Source organism: Giraffa tippelskirchi, chromosome X, assembly GCF_054371585.1.
Source record: "Giraffa tippelskirchi isolate mGirTip1 chromosome X, T2T-mGirTip1v1.2.pri, whole genome shotgun sequence".
Lineage (NCBI taxonomy): Eukaryota > Metazoa > Chordata > Mammalia > Artiodactyla > Giraffidae > Giraffa > Giraffa tippelskirchi.
Genome location: NC_137289.1, coordinates 102,009,441 through 102,026,418, shown reverse-complemented (window position 1 = coordinate 102,026,418; position 16,978 = coordinate 102,009,441). Strand labels below are relative to the sequence as shown.

General features: G+C 37.8%; 1 protein-coding gene across 4 annotated transcripts in view; it reads right to left on the bottom strand.

Moving 5' to 3' along the window:
- KLF8 (KLF transcription factor 8) overlaps positions 1–16,978 on the bottom strand; it is a 200,739-nt gene that overhangs the window by 16,756 nt on the left and 167,005 nt on the right. For 3 of the 4 annotated variants that reach the window (XM_081565519.1, XM_081565517.1, XM_081565518.1), the window contains 3 exons: positions 15,777–16,341; positions 13,090–13,195; positions 12,330–12,466 (listed from right to left, as the gene is read on the bottom strand). In XM_081565519.1, the coding sequence (XP_081421645.1) occupies positions 12,330–12,466; positions 13,090–13,195; positions 15,777–16,341 (808 nt within the window). Of the gene's footprint in view, positions 1–12,329; positions 12,467–13,085; positions 13,196–15,776; positions 16,342–16,978 lie in introns of those variants that run through there. The other variant, XM_081565520.1, reaches the window with a different exon arrangement.

Genomic DNA, 16,978 nt, shown 5'->3' with positions numbered 1-16,978 from the left:
CAATATCACTGATGAACATAGATGCAAAAATCCTTAACAAAATCCTAGCAAACAGAATCCAACAACATATTAAAAAGATCATTCATCATGACTAAGTGGGCTTTATCCCAGGGATGCAAATATTCTTCAATATCCACAAATCAATCAATGTAATACACCACATAAACAAATTGAAAAATAAAAACCATATGATTATTTCAATAGATGCAGAGAAAGCCTTTGACAAAATTCAACATCCATTTATGATAAAAACCCTCCAAAAAACAGGTATAGAAGGAACATACCTCAACATAATAAAAGCTATATATGACAAACCCACGGCAAACATCATCCTCAATGGTGAAGAACTGTAAGCATTTCCCCTAAAGTCAGGAACAAGACAAGGGTGCCCACTCTCTCCGCTACTATTCAACATAGTTTTGGAAGTTTTGACCACAGCAATCAGAGCAGGAAATGAAATAAAAGGAATCCAGATTGGAAAAGAAGAAGTAATACTCACTATTTGCAGATGACATGATCCTCTACATAGAAAACCCTAAAGACTCCACCAGAAAATTACTAGAGCTAGTCAATGAATATACTAAAGTTGCAGGATATAAAATTAACACACAGAAATCCCTTGCATTCCTATACGCTAACAACGAGAAAACAGAAAGAGAAATTAAGGAAACAATTCCATTCACCATTGCAACAAAAAGAATAAAATAGTTAAGAATATATCTACCTAAAGAAACAAAAGACGTATATATAGAAAACTATAAAACACTGGTGAAAGAAATCAAAGAGGACACAAATAGATGGAGAAATATACCGTGTTCATGGATCGGAAGAATCAATATAATGAAAATGAGTCTACTACCCAAAACTATCTATAGATTCAATGCAATCCCTATCAAGCTTCCAACAGTATTCTTCAGAGAACTAGAACAAATAATTTCACAATTTGTATGGAAATACAAAAAACCTCGAATAGTCAAAGCAATCTTGAGAAAGAAGAATGGAACTGGAGGAATCAACCTGTCTGACTTCAGGCTCTATTACAAAGCCACAGGCATCAAGACAGTATGGTACTGGCACAAAGACAGAAACATAGATGAATGGAACAAAATAGAAAGCCCAGAGATGAGTCTATGTACCTATGGACACCTTATCTTCTACAAAGGAGGCAAGAATATACAATGGAGAAAAGACAATCTCTTTAACAAGAAGTGCTGGGAAAACTGTAAAACCACGTGTAAAAGAATGAAACTAGAACACTTTCTAACACCATACACAAAAATAAACTCAAAATGGATTGAAGATCTAAATGTAAGACCAGAAACTATAAAACTCCTAGAGGAAAACATAGGCAAAACACTCTCCGACATAAATCACAGCAGGATCCTCTATGACCCACCTCCCCGTATATTGGAAATAAAAGCAAAAATAAACAAATGGGACCTAATTGAACTTAAAAGCTTTTGCACAACGAAACAAACTATAAGCAAGGTGAAAAGACAGCCTTCAGAATGGGAGAAAATAATAGCAAACGAAGCAACGGACAAAGAATTAATCTCAAAAATATACAAGCAACTCCTGCAGCTGAATTTCAGAAAAATAAACGACCCAATCAAACAATGGGCCAAAGAACTAAACAGACATTTCTCTAAAGAAGACATACAGATGGCCAACAAACACATGAAAAGATGTTCTACATCACTCATTATCAGAGAAATGCAAATCAAAACCACAATGAGGTACCATTTTATGCCAGTCAGAATGGCTGCTATCCAAAAGTCTACAAGCAATAAATGCTGGATATGGTGTGGAGAAAAGGGAATCCTCTTACACTGTTGGTGGGAATGCAAACTAGTACAGCCACTATGGAGAACAGTGCAGAGATCCCTTACAAAACTGGAAATAGAACTGCCATATGACCCAGCAATCCCACTACTGGGCATACACACTGAGGAAACCAGAATTGAAAGAGACACCTGTACCCCAATGTTCATCGCAGCATTGTTTATAATAGCCAGAACATGGAAGCAACCTAGACGTCCATCAGCAGACGAATGGATAAGGAAGCTGTGGTACATATACACAATGGAATATTACTCAGCCATTAAAAAGAATACATTTGAATCAGTTCTAATCAGGTGGATGAAACTGGAGCCCATTATACAGAGTGAAGTAAGACAGAAAAAAAAAAAACCACCAACACAGTACACTAATGCATATATATGGAATTTAGAAGGATGATAATGATACCCGTATATGCGAGACAGAAAAAGAGACACAGATGTATAGAATAGTCTTTTGGACTCTGTGGGAGAAGGCAAGAGTGGCATGATTTGAGAGAATAGCATTGAAACATGTATATTATCATATGTGAAACAGATCACCAGTCCAGGTTCGATGCATGAGACAAGTGCTCAGTCCTGGTGCAATGGGATGACCCAGAGGGATGGGATGGGGAGGGAGGTGGGAGGGGGATTCAGGATGGGGAACACATGTAAACCCATGGCTGATTCATATCAATGTATGGCATAAACTACTACAACATTGTAAAGTAACTAGCCTCCATCTATAATAAATAAATTTAAAAAAAAAGAAAGTTACAGTCATCAAGACAGTATGGTACTGGAATAAAGACAGAAATATAGACCAATGGAACAAGATAGTAAGTACAGAGACAAACCCACACACATGTATATAACTTATTTGTGAGAAATGAGGCAAAAATATACAATGGCAGAAAAACAGTCTCTTCAATAAGCTCTGGTGGGGAAACTGGACATGTAACAACTATTAGGGGAAAAGTGACAGTAACACAATAATAGTGGGGGACGTTAATATTTTATCACACTAATGGACAGATCATCCAAACAGAAAATCACCAAGGAAACACAAGCTTCAAATGGTACATTAGACCAGTACGACCTAGTTGATAACTACAGGGCATTGCACCCCAAAACAATGGGTTTCACCATTTTCTCAAGTGCACATGGAACATTCTCCAGGATATATCACATTCTGGACCACAAATCAAGTCTGGGTAAATTGAAAAAAATATTGAAATAATTTCAAGCATCTGTTCTGATCACAATGCTATAAGATTAGTTATCAACTACAGGAAATAAATTAAAAAAAAAACACAAACACATGCAGGCTAAACAACACGCTTCTGAATAACCAACAGATCACTGAAGAAATCAAAACAGATATCAAAATATGCCTAGAAACAAATGATAATGAAAACACGAGAACCCAAAACCTCTGGGATTCATTAAAAGTAGTGCTGAGATCTAAGTTCATAGCAATATAAGCCTACCTCAAGAAACAAGAGAAACATCAGATAAATAAACTAATCTTACACTTAAAGTAACTAGAAAAGGAACCAAAAAAAAACCCCTTCCAAAATTTATAGAAGGAAAGAAATCATAAAAAACTAGCAGAAATAAATGAAAAAGAAATAGAGGAGACTATAGAAAAGATCAATAAAACTGAAAGCAGATTCTTTGAGAAGATAAACAAAATAGACAAATCATTAGACAGACTCAACAAGAAAAAAGGGAGAAGACTCAAATTAATAGTTAGAAATGGAAGTGGAGAAATTACAACAAACAACACAGAAATACAAATGATCATTAGAGACTACTATGATTAACTATATGCTGATAAAATGGCCAACGTGGAAGAAAAGGACACATTCATAGAAAGGTATAACCTTCCAAAATTGGACCAGGAAGAAATAGAAAATATGAAGAGACCAATCACAAACATGGAAATCAAAACTATAAAGAAAGATCTTCTAACAAACAAAAGCCCAGGCCCAGATGGCTTCACTGGTGAATTCTACCAAAAATTTAAAGAACTAATACGTTTCCTGCTGAAACTCTTCCAGAAAATTGCAAAGGAAGGAAAACTCTTGAACTCATTCTATAAGGCCACCATCACTCTGATACCAAAACCAGACAATGATATTACAATAAAGACAGTTACAGGCCAATATCACTGATGAACATCGATGTAAAAATCCTCAACAAAATTCTAGCAAACAGAATCCAACAACATATTAAAAAGACAATACATCATGATCAAGTGGGCTTTATTCCAGGGATTCAAGGATTCTTCAATAAACACAAATCAATGTGATACCCCATATAACAAATTGAAAGATAAAAACCATATGCTTATTCCAATAGACACAGAGAAAGTCTTTGACCAAATTAAACACCCATTTATGACAAAAACTCTCCAGAAAGTAGGCATAGAAGGAACACACCTCAACATAATAAAAGCCATATTTGACAAACCCACAAAAAACATTATTTTCAATGGTAAAAGTTTGAAAGCATTTCCTCTAAAATCAGGAACAAGAAAAGGGTGCCCACTTTCACCACTACTATTCAACATAGCTTTGGAAGTCCTAGCCAGAGCAAACAGAGATGAAAAAGAAACAAAAGGAAACCAGCTTGGAAACAAAGAAGTAAGGCACTCACCATTTGTAGATGACATGATCCTCTACATAGAAAAAAGAGGCCACCAGAAAATTACTAGAGCTAATCAATGAATATAGTAAAGTCACAGGATATAAAATTAATACACAGAAACCCCTTGCATTTCTATTTACTAACAACAGAAAATCAGAAAGAGATTATTATGGAAAAAATTCCATTCACCATGGCAATGAAAAGAATAAAATACTTATGAATAAATTTTCCTAAGAAAACAAAAGACCTGTATATTCAAAACCATAAAACATTGATAAAAGAAATCAAAGACGACAGAAATATATGGGGAAATACACCATGTTTGTGGACTGGAAGAATAAATACACTGAAAATGAGTTTGTTACCCAAAGCAATCTATAGATTCAATGCAATCCCTATCAAACTACCAATGGTATTTTTCACAGAACTGGAACAAATAATTTCACAATTTGTATGGAAATAAGACCCTGCAAAAGACCCTGCATAGCCAAAACAATCTTGTTAAAGAAGAATGGAAGTGGAGAAATCAACCTTCCTGACTTCAGAATATACTACAAAGCTACAGTCATCAGGAGAGTATGGTACTAGCACAAAGACAAAAATATAGATCAATGGAATAAAATAGAAAGTCCAGAGATAAATCCATGCACCTATGGATACCTTATCTTTGACACAGGAAGCAAAAATATACAATGGAGAAAAGACCATCATCAAGTGGTGCTGGGAAAATTGGTCAAATATGTGTAAAAGAATGAAATTAGAAACTTTCTGATGTCACACACAAAAATAAACTCAAAATGGATTAAAGATCTAAATGTAAGACCAGAAACTATAAATCTCTTAGAGGAAAACATAGGCAGAACACTGTCTGACATAAATCACAGCAAGACCCTCTATGACCCAACTCCCAGAGAAATGGAAAGTTTTTAAAAATGTAAAAAATGGGACGTAATTAAACTTAAAAGCTTTCTCACAATGAAGGAAACTATATGTATGGTGAAAAGACTGCCCTCAGAATGGGAGAAAATAATGGCAAATGAAACAACTGACAAAGAATTAATCTCTAAAATATATAAGCAGCTCGTGCAGCTCAATACTAGAAAAGCAAACAATTTAATTAAAAAGTGGGCAAAAGACCTAAACAGACATTTCTCCAAAGAAGACATAGAGATGGCTAATAAACACATGAAAAGATACTCAACATCACTCATTATTAGAGAAATGCAAATCAAAACCACAACGAGGTATCATCTCATGCCAGTCAGGATGTTCATCATCAAAAAAAATTAAATTAAAAAAAAAGACTACACAAAGTAAATGCTGGAGAGGGTGTGGAGAAAAGGGAACCCTCTTATGCTGTTAGTTTGAATGCAAACTGGTACAGCCACTATGGAGAACAGTGTGGAGATTCCTTACAAAACTGAGAATAAACTGCCATATGACCCAGCAATCCAACTGAGGAAACCAGAATTGAAAGAGACACATGTGCCCCAATGTTCATTACAGCACTATTTACAAGGAAACCAGAATTGAAAGAGACACACGTGCCCCAATGTTCATTACAGCACTATTTACAATCACTAAGATGTGGAAGCAACTTAAATGTGCATAGGCAGATGAATGGATAAGGAAGTTCTAGTACATATATACAATAGAATGTTACTCAATATAAGAAGTAATGCATTTGAGTCAGTTCTAATGAGGTGGATGAACCTGAAGCTTATTATACAGAGTGAAGTAAGACAGAAAGAGAAAGACAAATACTATATATTAACACACACACACACACACACACACACACACACACATATATATGTATATATAAAATTTAGAAAGACAGTACCAATGATTTTACATGCAGGACAGCAAAGGAGACACAGATGCAAAGTACAGACTTTTGGATTCAGTGGGAGAAGTTAAGGGTGGGATGATTTGAGAGAATAGCATTGAAACATGTACATTACCTTATGTAAAACAGATGGCCAGTACAAGTTCAATGCATGAAGCAGGGCACCCAAAGCTGGTGTTCTAGGGCAACCCAGAGGGACAGGGTGGGGAGGGAGGTGGGAAGAAGGTTCAGGATGGGGACATATGTATAACTATGGTCTATTCATGTTGATGTACAGCAAAAACCATCAAAATATTGTAAAATAATTTTCCTCCAATTAAAATACATAATTTTTTTAAAAAGAATGTACAAAAAAATAAATGAAGATAAAAAAGAATGTACAATGGGTCAAAGATAGTCTGTTCAATAAGTGGTGCTGGGAAAACTGCACAGCTACATGGAAAAGAATGAAATTAGAATACTTCCTAACACCATACACAAAGATAAACTCAAAATGGATTAAAGACCTAAATGTAAGACCAGAAACTATAAATCTCTTGGAGGAAAACATAGGCAGAACATTGTATGTCATAAATCACAAGAAGATCCTCTATGACCCACCTCCTAGAGTAATGGAAGTAAAAACAAAAATAAACACGTGTGATCTAATTAAACTTAAAAGCTTTTTCACAGTAAAGGAAACTATAAACAAGGTGAAAAGACAGCCCTCAGAATGGGAGAAAATAATAGCAAATGAAACAACTTACAAAAGATTAATTTCCAAAATATACAAGCAGCTCATACTACTCATTACCAGAAAAACAAACTGCCCAATCAAATAGTGGGCAAAAGACCTAAACAGACATTCCTCCAAAGAAGACATACAGATGGCTAATAAACACATGAAAAGATACTCAACATCACTCATAATTAGAGAAATGCAAATCAAAACTACAATGAGATATCACCTCACACCAATCAGAATGGCTATGATCAAAAAAATCTACAAACAATAAATGTTGAAGGCGGGTGGATTAAAGGAACAACCCTCTTGCATTGTTGGTGATAATAAAACTGATACAGCCACTGTGGAGAACAATATGGAGATTCCTTTATAAACTAGGAATAAAACTACCATATAACCCTAAAAACACACTACTGGGCATATATCATGAGAAAACCATAATTGAAAAAGAGACATGTACCCCAATGCTCATTGCAGCACTATTTACAATAACCAGGACATGGAAGCAACCTAGATGTCCATCGACAGATGAATAGATAAAGAAGCTGTGGTACATATATACAATGGAATATTACTCAGCCATGAAAATAATGCATTTGAGTCAGTGCTAATGAGGTTTATGAACCTCAAGCCTATTATACAGAATGAAGCAAGTCAGAAAAACAAATATCAAAATATCATATATTAATACATATATATGGAATCTGGAAAGATGGCACTGATAAACCTATTTGCAGGGCAGCAGTGGAGATGCAGACATAGAGAACAGACTTATGGACACAGGGAGGGGTACGAAGGAGAGGGTGGGATAAATAGAGAGAGTAGCATGGAAACATATACACTACCATATATGAAATAGATAGCCAGTGGGAATTTGCTTTATGACCTAGGGAACTCAAACCGGGGCTCTGTGCCAACCTAGAGGAGCAGGATGGGGTGGGAGATGCGAGGGAGTCTCAAGAGGGAGGGAACATATATATACCTATGGCTGCTCCATGTTGATGTATGGCAGAAACCAACACAATATTGCAATTATCCTTCAATTAAAAATAAATAATTTAAGAAAAAACTGGGGCTTAACTGTATATTTAATGGAAATTGTTGCATCTATATTTCCTGCTTTGTATGACTGTAAGCTTGGAGGAGATGAAGGGCTGCAATGAATACTAGAGAGCCAGATAAGCAAGAGCCTTATGGCACTCTACTGAGAATATCTACCAGAGACAGGTGGATATCTGGAACTCCTTGCAGTGAAGCCCAACCTTTGGAGGGCAATAAATCAGGCATTTCTTCAGCTGCCTCTTCCAAAGAACTTGTGGAATATCAGCAACAGAAAAAAAATTTATACCCAGGTTGCCTACCAACGTTGGGTTCCAGAGGGCTTTTCTTACTAAATGTGTTATTTTGGCAAACTTTCTGTTCTTGTAAATAGTACCTCCATCTATCCAGTAATCCAAAAAAGATATCTGAGAGTCATTAAAGTGAAGTAGCTCAGTCGTGTCCGACTCTTTGCGACCCTGTGGACTGTAGCCCACCAGCCTCCTCGGTCCATGGGATCCTCCAGGCAAAAATGCTGGAGTGGGTTGCCATTTCCTTCTACAGGGGATCTTCCCCACTGAGGGATTGAACCCTCGTCTCCCACATTGCAGGCAGATGCTTTAACCTCTGAGCCACCAGGGAAGCCCATTAGTGTCCCCTCAATCTTCAACGTACTTCCTTCTCTCCCCATTTACTCCTAACAATCTAGTCAGGTTCTCATTTTGTCTGCATCACTACAGTAGCCTTCCTTAAGTGGTCTTTCCCTTTCTACTCTTGTACCTCAATGCTTCCACCACTAACTACTGCACTCAGTATGCCTAGCTATGCTGGATACCTGTCAGTTATTAGAACAAAGCAAGCTTATTTCTATCTCAGAGCTTTTGTTTTATAACCAAGAACACTCTTTACTTAAGCATAGCTGGTTCCTCATACTGATTATGCTAGTCCACATATGAGCCACATTCTTGCCTTGAGAACCCCACGAACAGTATGAAAAGGCAAAAAGATAGGACACTGAAAGATGAACTCCCCAGGTCAGTAGGTGCCCAGTATACTAATGGAGATCAGTGGAGAAATAACTCCAGAAAGAATGATGGGATGGAGCCAAAGCAAAAACGACACCCAACTGTGGATGTGACTGGTGACAGACGCAAAGTCCGATGCTGTAAAGAGCAATATTGCATAGGAACCTGGAATGTTAGGTCCATGAATCAAGGCAAATTGGAAGTGGTCAAACAGGAGATGGCAAGAGTGAATGTCGACATTCTAGGAATCAGCAAACTAAGATGGACTGGAATGGGTGAATTTAACTCAGATGACCATTATATCTACTACTGTGGGCAAGAATCCCTTAGAAGAAATGGAGTAGCCATCATGGTCAACAAAAGAGTCCGAAATGCAGTACTTGGATGCAATCTCAAAAATGATAGAATGATCTCTGTTCGTTTCCAAGGCAAACCATTCAATATCACGGTAATCCAAGTCTATGCCCCAACCAGTAATGCCGAAGAAGCTGAAGTTGAACGATTCTATGAAGACCTACAAGACCTTTTAGAACTAACACCCAAAAAAGATGTCCTTTTCATTATAGGGGACTGGAATGCAAAAGTAGGAAGTCAGGAAACACCTGGTGTAACAGGCAAGTTTGGCCTTGGAGTACAGAATGAAGCAGGGCAAAGGCTAATAGAGTTTTGCCACGAGAATGCACTGGTAATAGCAAACACCCTATTCCAACAACACAAGAGAAGACTCTACACGTGGACATCACCAGATGGTCAACAACGAAATCAGATTGATTATATTCTTTGCAGCCAAAGATGGAGAAGCTCTATACAGTCAGCAAAAACAAGACCGGGAGCAGACTGTGGCTCAGATCATGAGCTGCTTATTGCCAAATTCAGACTTAAATTGAAGAAAGTAGGGAAAACCACTAGACCATTCAGGTATGACCTAGATCAAATCCCTTATGAGTATACCGTGGAAGTGAGAAATAGATTTAATGGTCTAGACCTGATAGACAGAGTGCCTGATGAACTATGGACAGAGGTTCGTGACATTGTACAGGAGACAGGGATCAAGAAAATCCCCATGGAGAAGAAATGCAAAAAAGCAAAATGGCTGTCTGAGGAGGCCTTACAGATAGCTTGGAAGAGAAGAGAAGCGAAAAGCAAAGGAGAAAAGGAAAGATATTCCCATCTGAATGCAGAATAGCAAGGAGAGAAAAGAAAGCCTTCCTCAGTGATCAGTACAAAGAAATAGAGGAAAACAACAGATTGGGAAAGACTAGAGATCTCTTCAAGAAAATTAGAGATACCAAAGGAACATTTCATGCAAAGATGGGCTCGATAAAGGACAGAAATGGTATGGACCTAATAGAAGCAGAAGATATTAAGAAGAGGTGGCAAGAATACACAGAAGAACTGTATAAAAAAGATCTTCACGACCCAGATAATCACGATGGTGTGATCACTCACCTAGAGCCAGACATCCTGGAATGTGAAGTCAAGTGGGCCTTAGAAAGCATCATTACGAACAAAGCCAGTGGAGGTGATGGAATTCCAGTTGAGCTATTTCAAATCCTCAAAGGTGATGCTGTGAAAGTGCTGCACTCGATATGCCAGAAAATCTGGAAAACTCAGCAGTGGCCACAGGACTGGAAGAGGTCAGTCTTCGTTCCAATCCCAAAGAAAGGCAATGCCAAAGAATGCTCAAACTACTGCACAATTGCACTCATCTCACATGCTAGTAAAGTAATGCTCAAAATTCTCCAAGCCAGGCTTCAGCAATACGTGAACCGTGAACTTCCAGATGTTCAAGCTGGTTTTAGAAAAGGCAGAGGAACCAGAGATCAAATTGCCAACATCTGCTGGATCATCGAAAAAGCAAGAGAGTTCGAGAAAAAACATCTATTTCTGCTTTATTGACTATGCCAAAGCCTTTGACTGTGTGGATCACAATAAACTGTGGAAAATTCTGAAAGAGATGGGAATACCAGACCATCTGACCTGTCTCTTGAGAAACCTGTATGCAGGTCAGGAAGCAACAGTTAGAACTGGACACGGAACAACAGACTGGTTCCAGATAGGAAAAGGAGTACATCAAGGCTGTATATTGTCACCCTGCTTATTTAACTTATATGCAGAGTACATCATGAGAAACGCTGGGCTGGAAGAAACACAAGCTGGAATCAAGATTGCTGGGAGAAATATCAATAACCTCAGATATGCAGATGACACCACCCTTATGGCAGAAAGTGAAGAAGAACTAAAGAGCCTCTTGATGAAGGTGAAAGAGGAGAGTGAAAAAGTTGGCTTAAAGCTCAACATTCAGAAAACTAAGATCATGGCATCTGGTCCCATCACTTCGTGGGAAATAGATGGGGAAACAGTGGAAACAGTGTCAGACTTTATTTTTTTGGGCTCCAAAATCACTGCTGATGGTGATTTCAGCCATGAAATTAAAAGACACTTACTCCTTGGAAGGAAGGTTATGGCCAACCTAGATAGCATATTTAAAAGCAGAGACATTACTTTGCCAACAAAAGTCTGTCTAGTCAAGGCTATGGTTTTTCCAGTGGTCATGTATGGATGTGAGAGTTGGATGGTGAAGAAAGCTGAGAGCCAAAGAATTGATGCTTTTGAACTGTGGTGTTGGAGAAGACTCTTGAGAGTCCCTTGGACTGCAAGGAGATCCAATCAATCCATCCTAAAAGAGATCAATCCTGGGTGTTCATTGGAAGGTCTGATGTTGAAGCTGAAACTCCAATACTTTGGCCACCTCATGCGAAGGGTTGACTCATTGGAAAAGACCCTAATGCTGGGTAGGATTGGGGGCGGGAGGAGAAGGGGACGACAGAGGATGAGATGGTTGGATGGCATCACCAACTCGATGGACATGGGTTTGGGTAGACTCCGGGAGTTGGTGATGGACAGAGAGGCCTGGCATGCTTCAATTCATGGGGTTGCAAAGAGTCGGACACGGCTGAGCGACTGAACTGAAATGAACTGAACAGGGGCTCAGTGGGGATCTTAACTATTCAGAAGACACCAGGTTTATGTTTTCTTAGGCTGGTTTCATGAAAGCTACTGTAGAGTAGAAACAAGACATAGGGGTAAAAGCCATGAATGGAACCTGTGCCCATAAGTATAAATAGATCAAACTTTGTTTCAGGACTTTCTTCTCTTCCTGTCTCTCAGAGATTTGGTGTGTGTGTGGCACGGGGTAGTTAGGGTGGAGGTGGGCAGACCTGTATGGATTCTGCGGTGGGCTTTCAGGTGAGAGCTTTTGGTGTACACTTTGCTGCATCCTGCAAAGTCACATTGGTGAATCCGTCTTCTCTTCAAGTCAAGGGACTCTTCTTGCATTTGTGTCATTGCTGCTGGTCTGAGCAAAGAAAGAGAGATAGGGCCAAATAATGATTTTAAAGTAGAGGCTAATAAATGAACTTACATATAATGGGATCCCCTCTTACATGCATTTAATTTATGCAAATTTAATATCAGCCCTGCCTTCCAGAAGAAATAATTGAAATAGTTCAAGCAATTCCCTCAACTAGGCCATTATGCTGAGTAAATGCAGGTCCCAGATGGTGGTAATATTTTTTGGGTGGTTTCTGTTCCCAAGCTGTGTGAGCATTTCATTCTAATAAGCCTCATTCCTAGGTTTAAAGAATGTATTTTTCATCTAACATGGTTGCTAAAATGCAAGCCAATGATAAGGTTGCTTTAAACTTACAGAAAGAAACAGAATGCAATTGTACTTCTTAGGAAATTTGTAGATTTTCAAGGCTGAAAATCAATGATCTACAATTAGAACCTTACTGTGTCATAACATCCATGTCCATGCACATGTGTGCATACAAGCTCATACCTTCACTGAAAAGGCAGTTTATCTATATTTTGTTGTCCTCAAATTGTTATTACTGTGTCTGACAATTTGTTCCACTTCTACCACAGACACACACATATATACAGAGAGCAACCTGAACTAGAGATAAAAGTACTTACTCTTGCTGTAGTCCTTGAATACCCTGTAAGGATCCACTCTCAATTGCATTCTCCTCATTGTCACTTGGGATCTCCAGTGGAGATATAGAGGTGGGTTCAACTTTCACTAAAAGCAAATAAAAAGAGCATTGTGGGCTACAAATATATGAGTCTCTAATCATTTTCAGGATTCCCAGTTTGGCCAACATTAGAAGTAGCAGCAAGATAAGAGAAATAAAGAAAAGCAAAGATGAAAAAAGTATATTTGTATGAAAGGAAGAGAAGAACATTTAAAATTTTAGCATAGCAGGATACAGAAATTCCTTTGAAAGAAGTGTAGAAAGGAGTTTTCTGGAGCATTTTCACTAGAATGAGCTTCTCTAAGACAGTGAGATGGTGGGTTTCTCTAGGATATGGTCTGAGTATGATTCAACTCTATCTCCAGCTCCCAAGACAGGGTCTCCTGAAAAGTCAGGTTCAATGTGTGTTTGTTTAATCAAACTCTAAATAGTTCTCTGGCTGTCCTCAGATCAATGTCTAGGTTCATGCCAGAGGTGAGAATATCTCCTTTGGCTTTTGTGTTTCTAAACGAAAATGAGTCATTGAGATGAGACATATAATGGGTGTTGAGTAGGTGCTTGATACATATTAGCATCTTTCCCTTTCACTTATGTTGGCAGAAGCCTTCAAGTATTTATTGTCAAACATTGGTGTTTCTGATCCCTAGCAAAACTCAGTCAGGTGGTCAGCCATCTCTCAGATCTAGTGAAATGTTCAAAATTTCTATACAGAAGAAACTTAAGGATGGCAATAAAGTTGAGGGTGGGGAGTATTTGGTTAGTGCAGTCATCTCCATACATTGTATATCATTCACTAAAACATTTTAAGCATGCACCTGTGTCTGTGTCTCTGCATGTGTATGTGTGTTTATGATCTAAATGTACCTATATCCTAAACTTCTGTGTAGATTATGGAAAATAAATAAAATAACATGCAAAGGGTAAGAAAACACAAATAAAATTTTTGATCCTTTCTTCTTATGCTCCAAATATTTTGTGCAACACCCCCTTTTTGCCCCCAACCAAAGTGTAAGCATAGCATTTTGGAGACCACAGTGCTAATGGTCTTAGCTTGAAACTATAACACTTTTAAAATTCATTCTGTTTATTTAAAATGGTTCTGATGGTTATTATGGGGCAATTCAAACTAATCAAAACCATCCAAACTGGCTTGATATCATCATATTCTCACATAAAAATTTTATTTTACCATTTTTATTTGGTTCTTTCTCTACATGAGAATTGATAACCATATTTTCCCCCATTAATTAACCGCCTTAGGAGATATCAGAAACAAAATTGTTATGAACATTTATCATTACCTTAATTAACCACTAGTCAATAATAGCATTTTTATTCAAAAGAACATGACAGAGTCTCAGCAATTTGATGCTGGGTATGTTCTTCATTATCATACATTTAGTGGTGGAGTAATCATAAGGTATGGAATCTCAAAGGTAGAAAACTCTGAGAAAGTTTTTTTTTTTTTTTTACATTGAGCTGAAATCTAGTTCCTAGTCATTTCCACCCATATATCTCCCCTTTGGTCTTATTAATTCATGCTAAACATTTATCAGCTCCTCTCTGACATGAGTTTGAGTCCTCTCACTATCTTAATCTTTCTACTCTGACTATAATCCAATTTCCCAAAATCTTTCCTAAAGCTGAACATCCAAAACTGATTGTAATTCTATAGATGTGGTGAAGCTAAATATCTTGAATCACTTCAAAAGGTTATATAATTTTCTTCCATCATGTCCCATTACAAATTATATATTCCTCTAGGAAGGGAACTGGGTGGCTGGGGAATAGTGGTGAAAGGGAGATAAACATACCTTTTTGAGTTCTAAACTTATTTTTAAAATTAAGTAAAAGGTAACATTACAGCATGTGAACTCTCTCCTGGACAAAATTTCAAGTTTGTTCATCAGATGATTTGTTATAACTTCTGTCTACCACTGTGCTTTTTGGAGATGCACAAAGGAAAATAAGATAATCTTGTTCTCCAGCAATTTACAATTTAGTTGGGAAGAATGCCCATATACTTGTGATACAGGCATGTAAAAAATAATACGAAGGATGATAGATGCCAAATGAGGTGGAACACAGGAGAGATGGCAAAATTTCAAAGAAGACTATCTTACCTGGAGGGAAGAGAAAAGCTAAAGTGTTGGGAGAGGCAAGGAAGTAAGGCTGGCCATGTATGTAAGGTGAGAAACTTGCTCAACTTTTCTACCAAAGCATTCCCAATGGCGTAGGAGACTAAACACATCCTCTACCTAAGTGTGGTTGTCTCAGTAAGCTTAAAAGTGCTTTTGAAGTTCCTGTCTTATCTTAAAATATTATTCAAATATTATATTTTTATTTTTAATAAAATATTTTTAATTACTATCAAATAATATAGAGGTTCTAGTAAGATATATAGTATTTCACTCAAAGATATGCATACCACAGTTTGAGAAACATGGGCTAAAAAGAGTCATTGTACATTTGTAGGCATCAAAGAAACATGATTAAAACAGTATTTATGAAAAATTGCTCGTAAAGCTGTATGCAAGAGTAATTGGAAAATAAATAGGAGATACAATATTCAAAAAGGAAATAGATGGAGGTAGGTAAGTCTCAGCAAAGGGGCACATTGATGCTCACCTGATCCAACATTTTTGCCATCTCCTCCAATGAGTGGGACTGTAATGGCTGCAGGGTTCCCGTCTGCAGGCAAAGTAGTATACACCATGGGCAGTGACTGCACTACCACTGGGATGGCCTTCAGGCTACCCATCTTATTTGGCAGATTGACTGAGGGGATGGTGTGTATCACATGTAAGATCTGATGGCCACCAGTGCCCTGAGATGAGGCCAGGATAGAGCCTGGAGTCAGAACAGTACGGATGCTTGCTGAACTGCCCGTGTCTGATGTTGAAGTGGATACTACAAGAGTCTGGGAAGCAGGCTGTGGCTTGGGAGGACGTATTGGAGATTGAAGCATACTGGCAGGCTGGAGAGGAGCCTTTGGCTTGTGAAAGGAGAGGTCAACTGGTTCCACCTGGGGCAGGTTGAAATCATTAGCCAGAAGTTCTTCTGGGGGCTCAATCTTGATGTCATTTAACAATGCCGGGTTCTCCATGGGGTTGGCATCCAGGAGTGGTGGAGATGTCATATTACCTCTGTCTGCTCTCTTAAGGGAATCTCTAATTTGAACAGGGCCAGTGACCTAAAATAAATACATAAACAAATGAGAGGTACAAACAGTGTTAGTACCCTGAAGAAGAGATGTAAGCAATGAAAGAAGGAAATCTCTATTCTCTTGTTATGGGCAGAATATACAGGGATTTGAGAAAAATGAAGCAAAAGAAAAAAGAGGAAAAAGTAAATGAGGAGGAAATAGGAGGGAAACTTTATTGAGTACCAGCACCAGGCACTGTATAAGGCAGTTATATTATTTCATTTAATCTTTACAGTAATTCTGCAAGATTAATTAGAATCAACACATCTGAGTATCTACTATAAGTACTGTTTTAAGCCCAGTGAGGGCACAAATGAATAAGGTATAGCCATGAAGTACATACTAACATACCAACTATAATGATAGAATAATATGAATAACTTAAAAGTCATACCATAATAAGTGATGCAGCCCACATACAAGCAAGGCATTTTAGAAAAAGAAAAGGGAATGATTCATTCTGTCTAGAAGATTAGGGAAGGTTTCAAAGAGGAAGTGATATTTTAGATGGGTCTTAGAGAATTAATAGAAGTTCTGTTGGCAGAGAAACGGTCAGAAAGAGATTAACGTCTACAGAGATATAACAACAGATAATATGCTTAGGGAATAATGATGCAGTACAGTC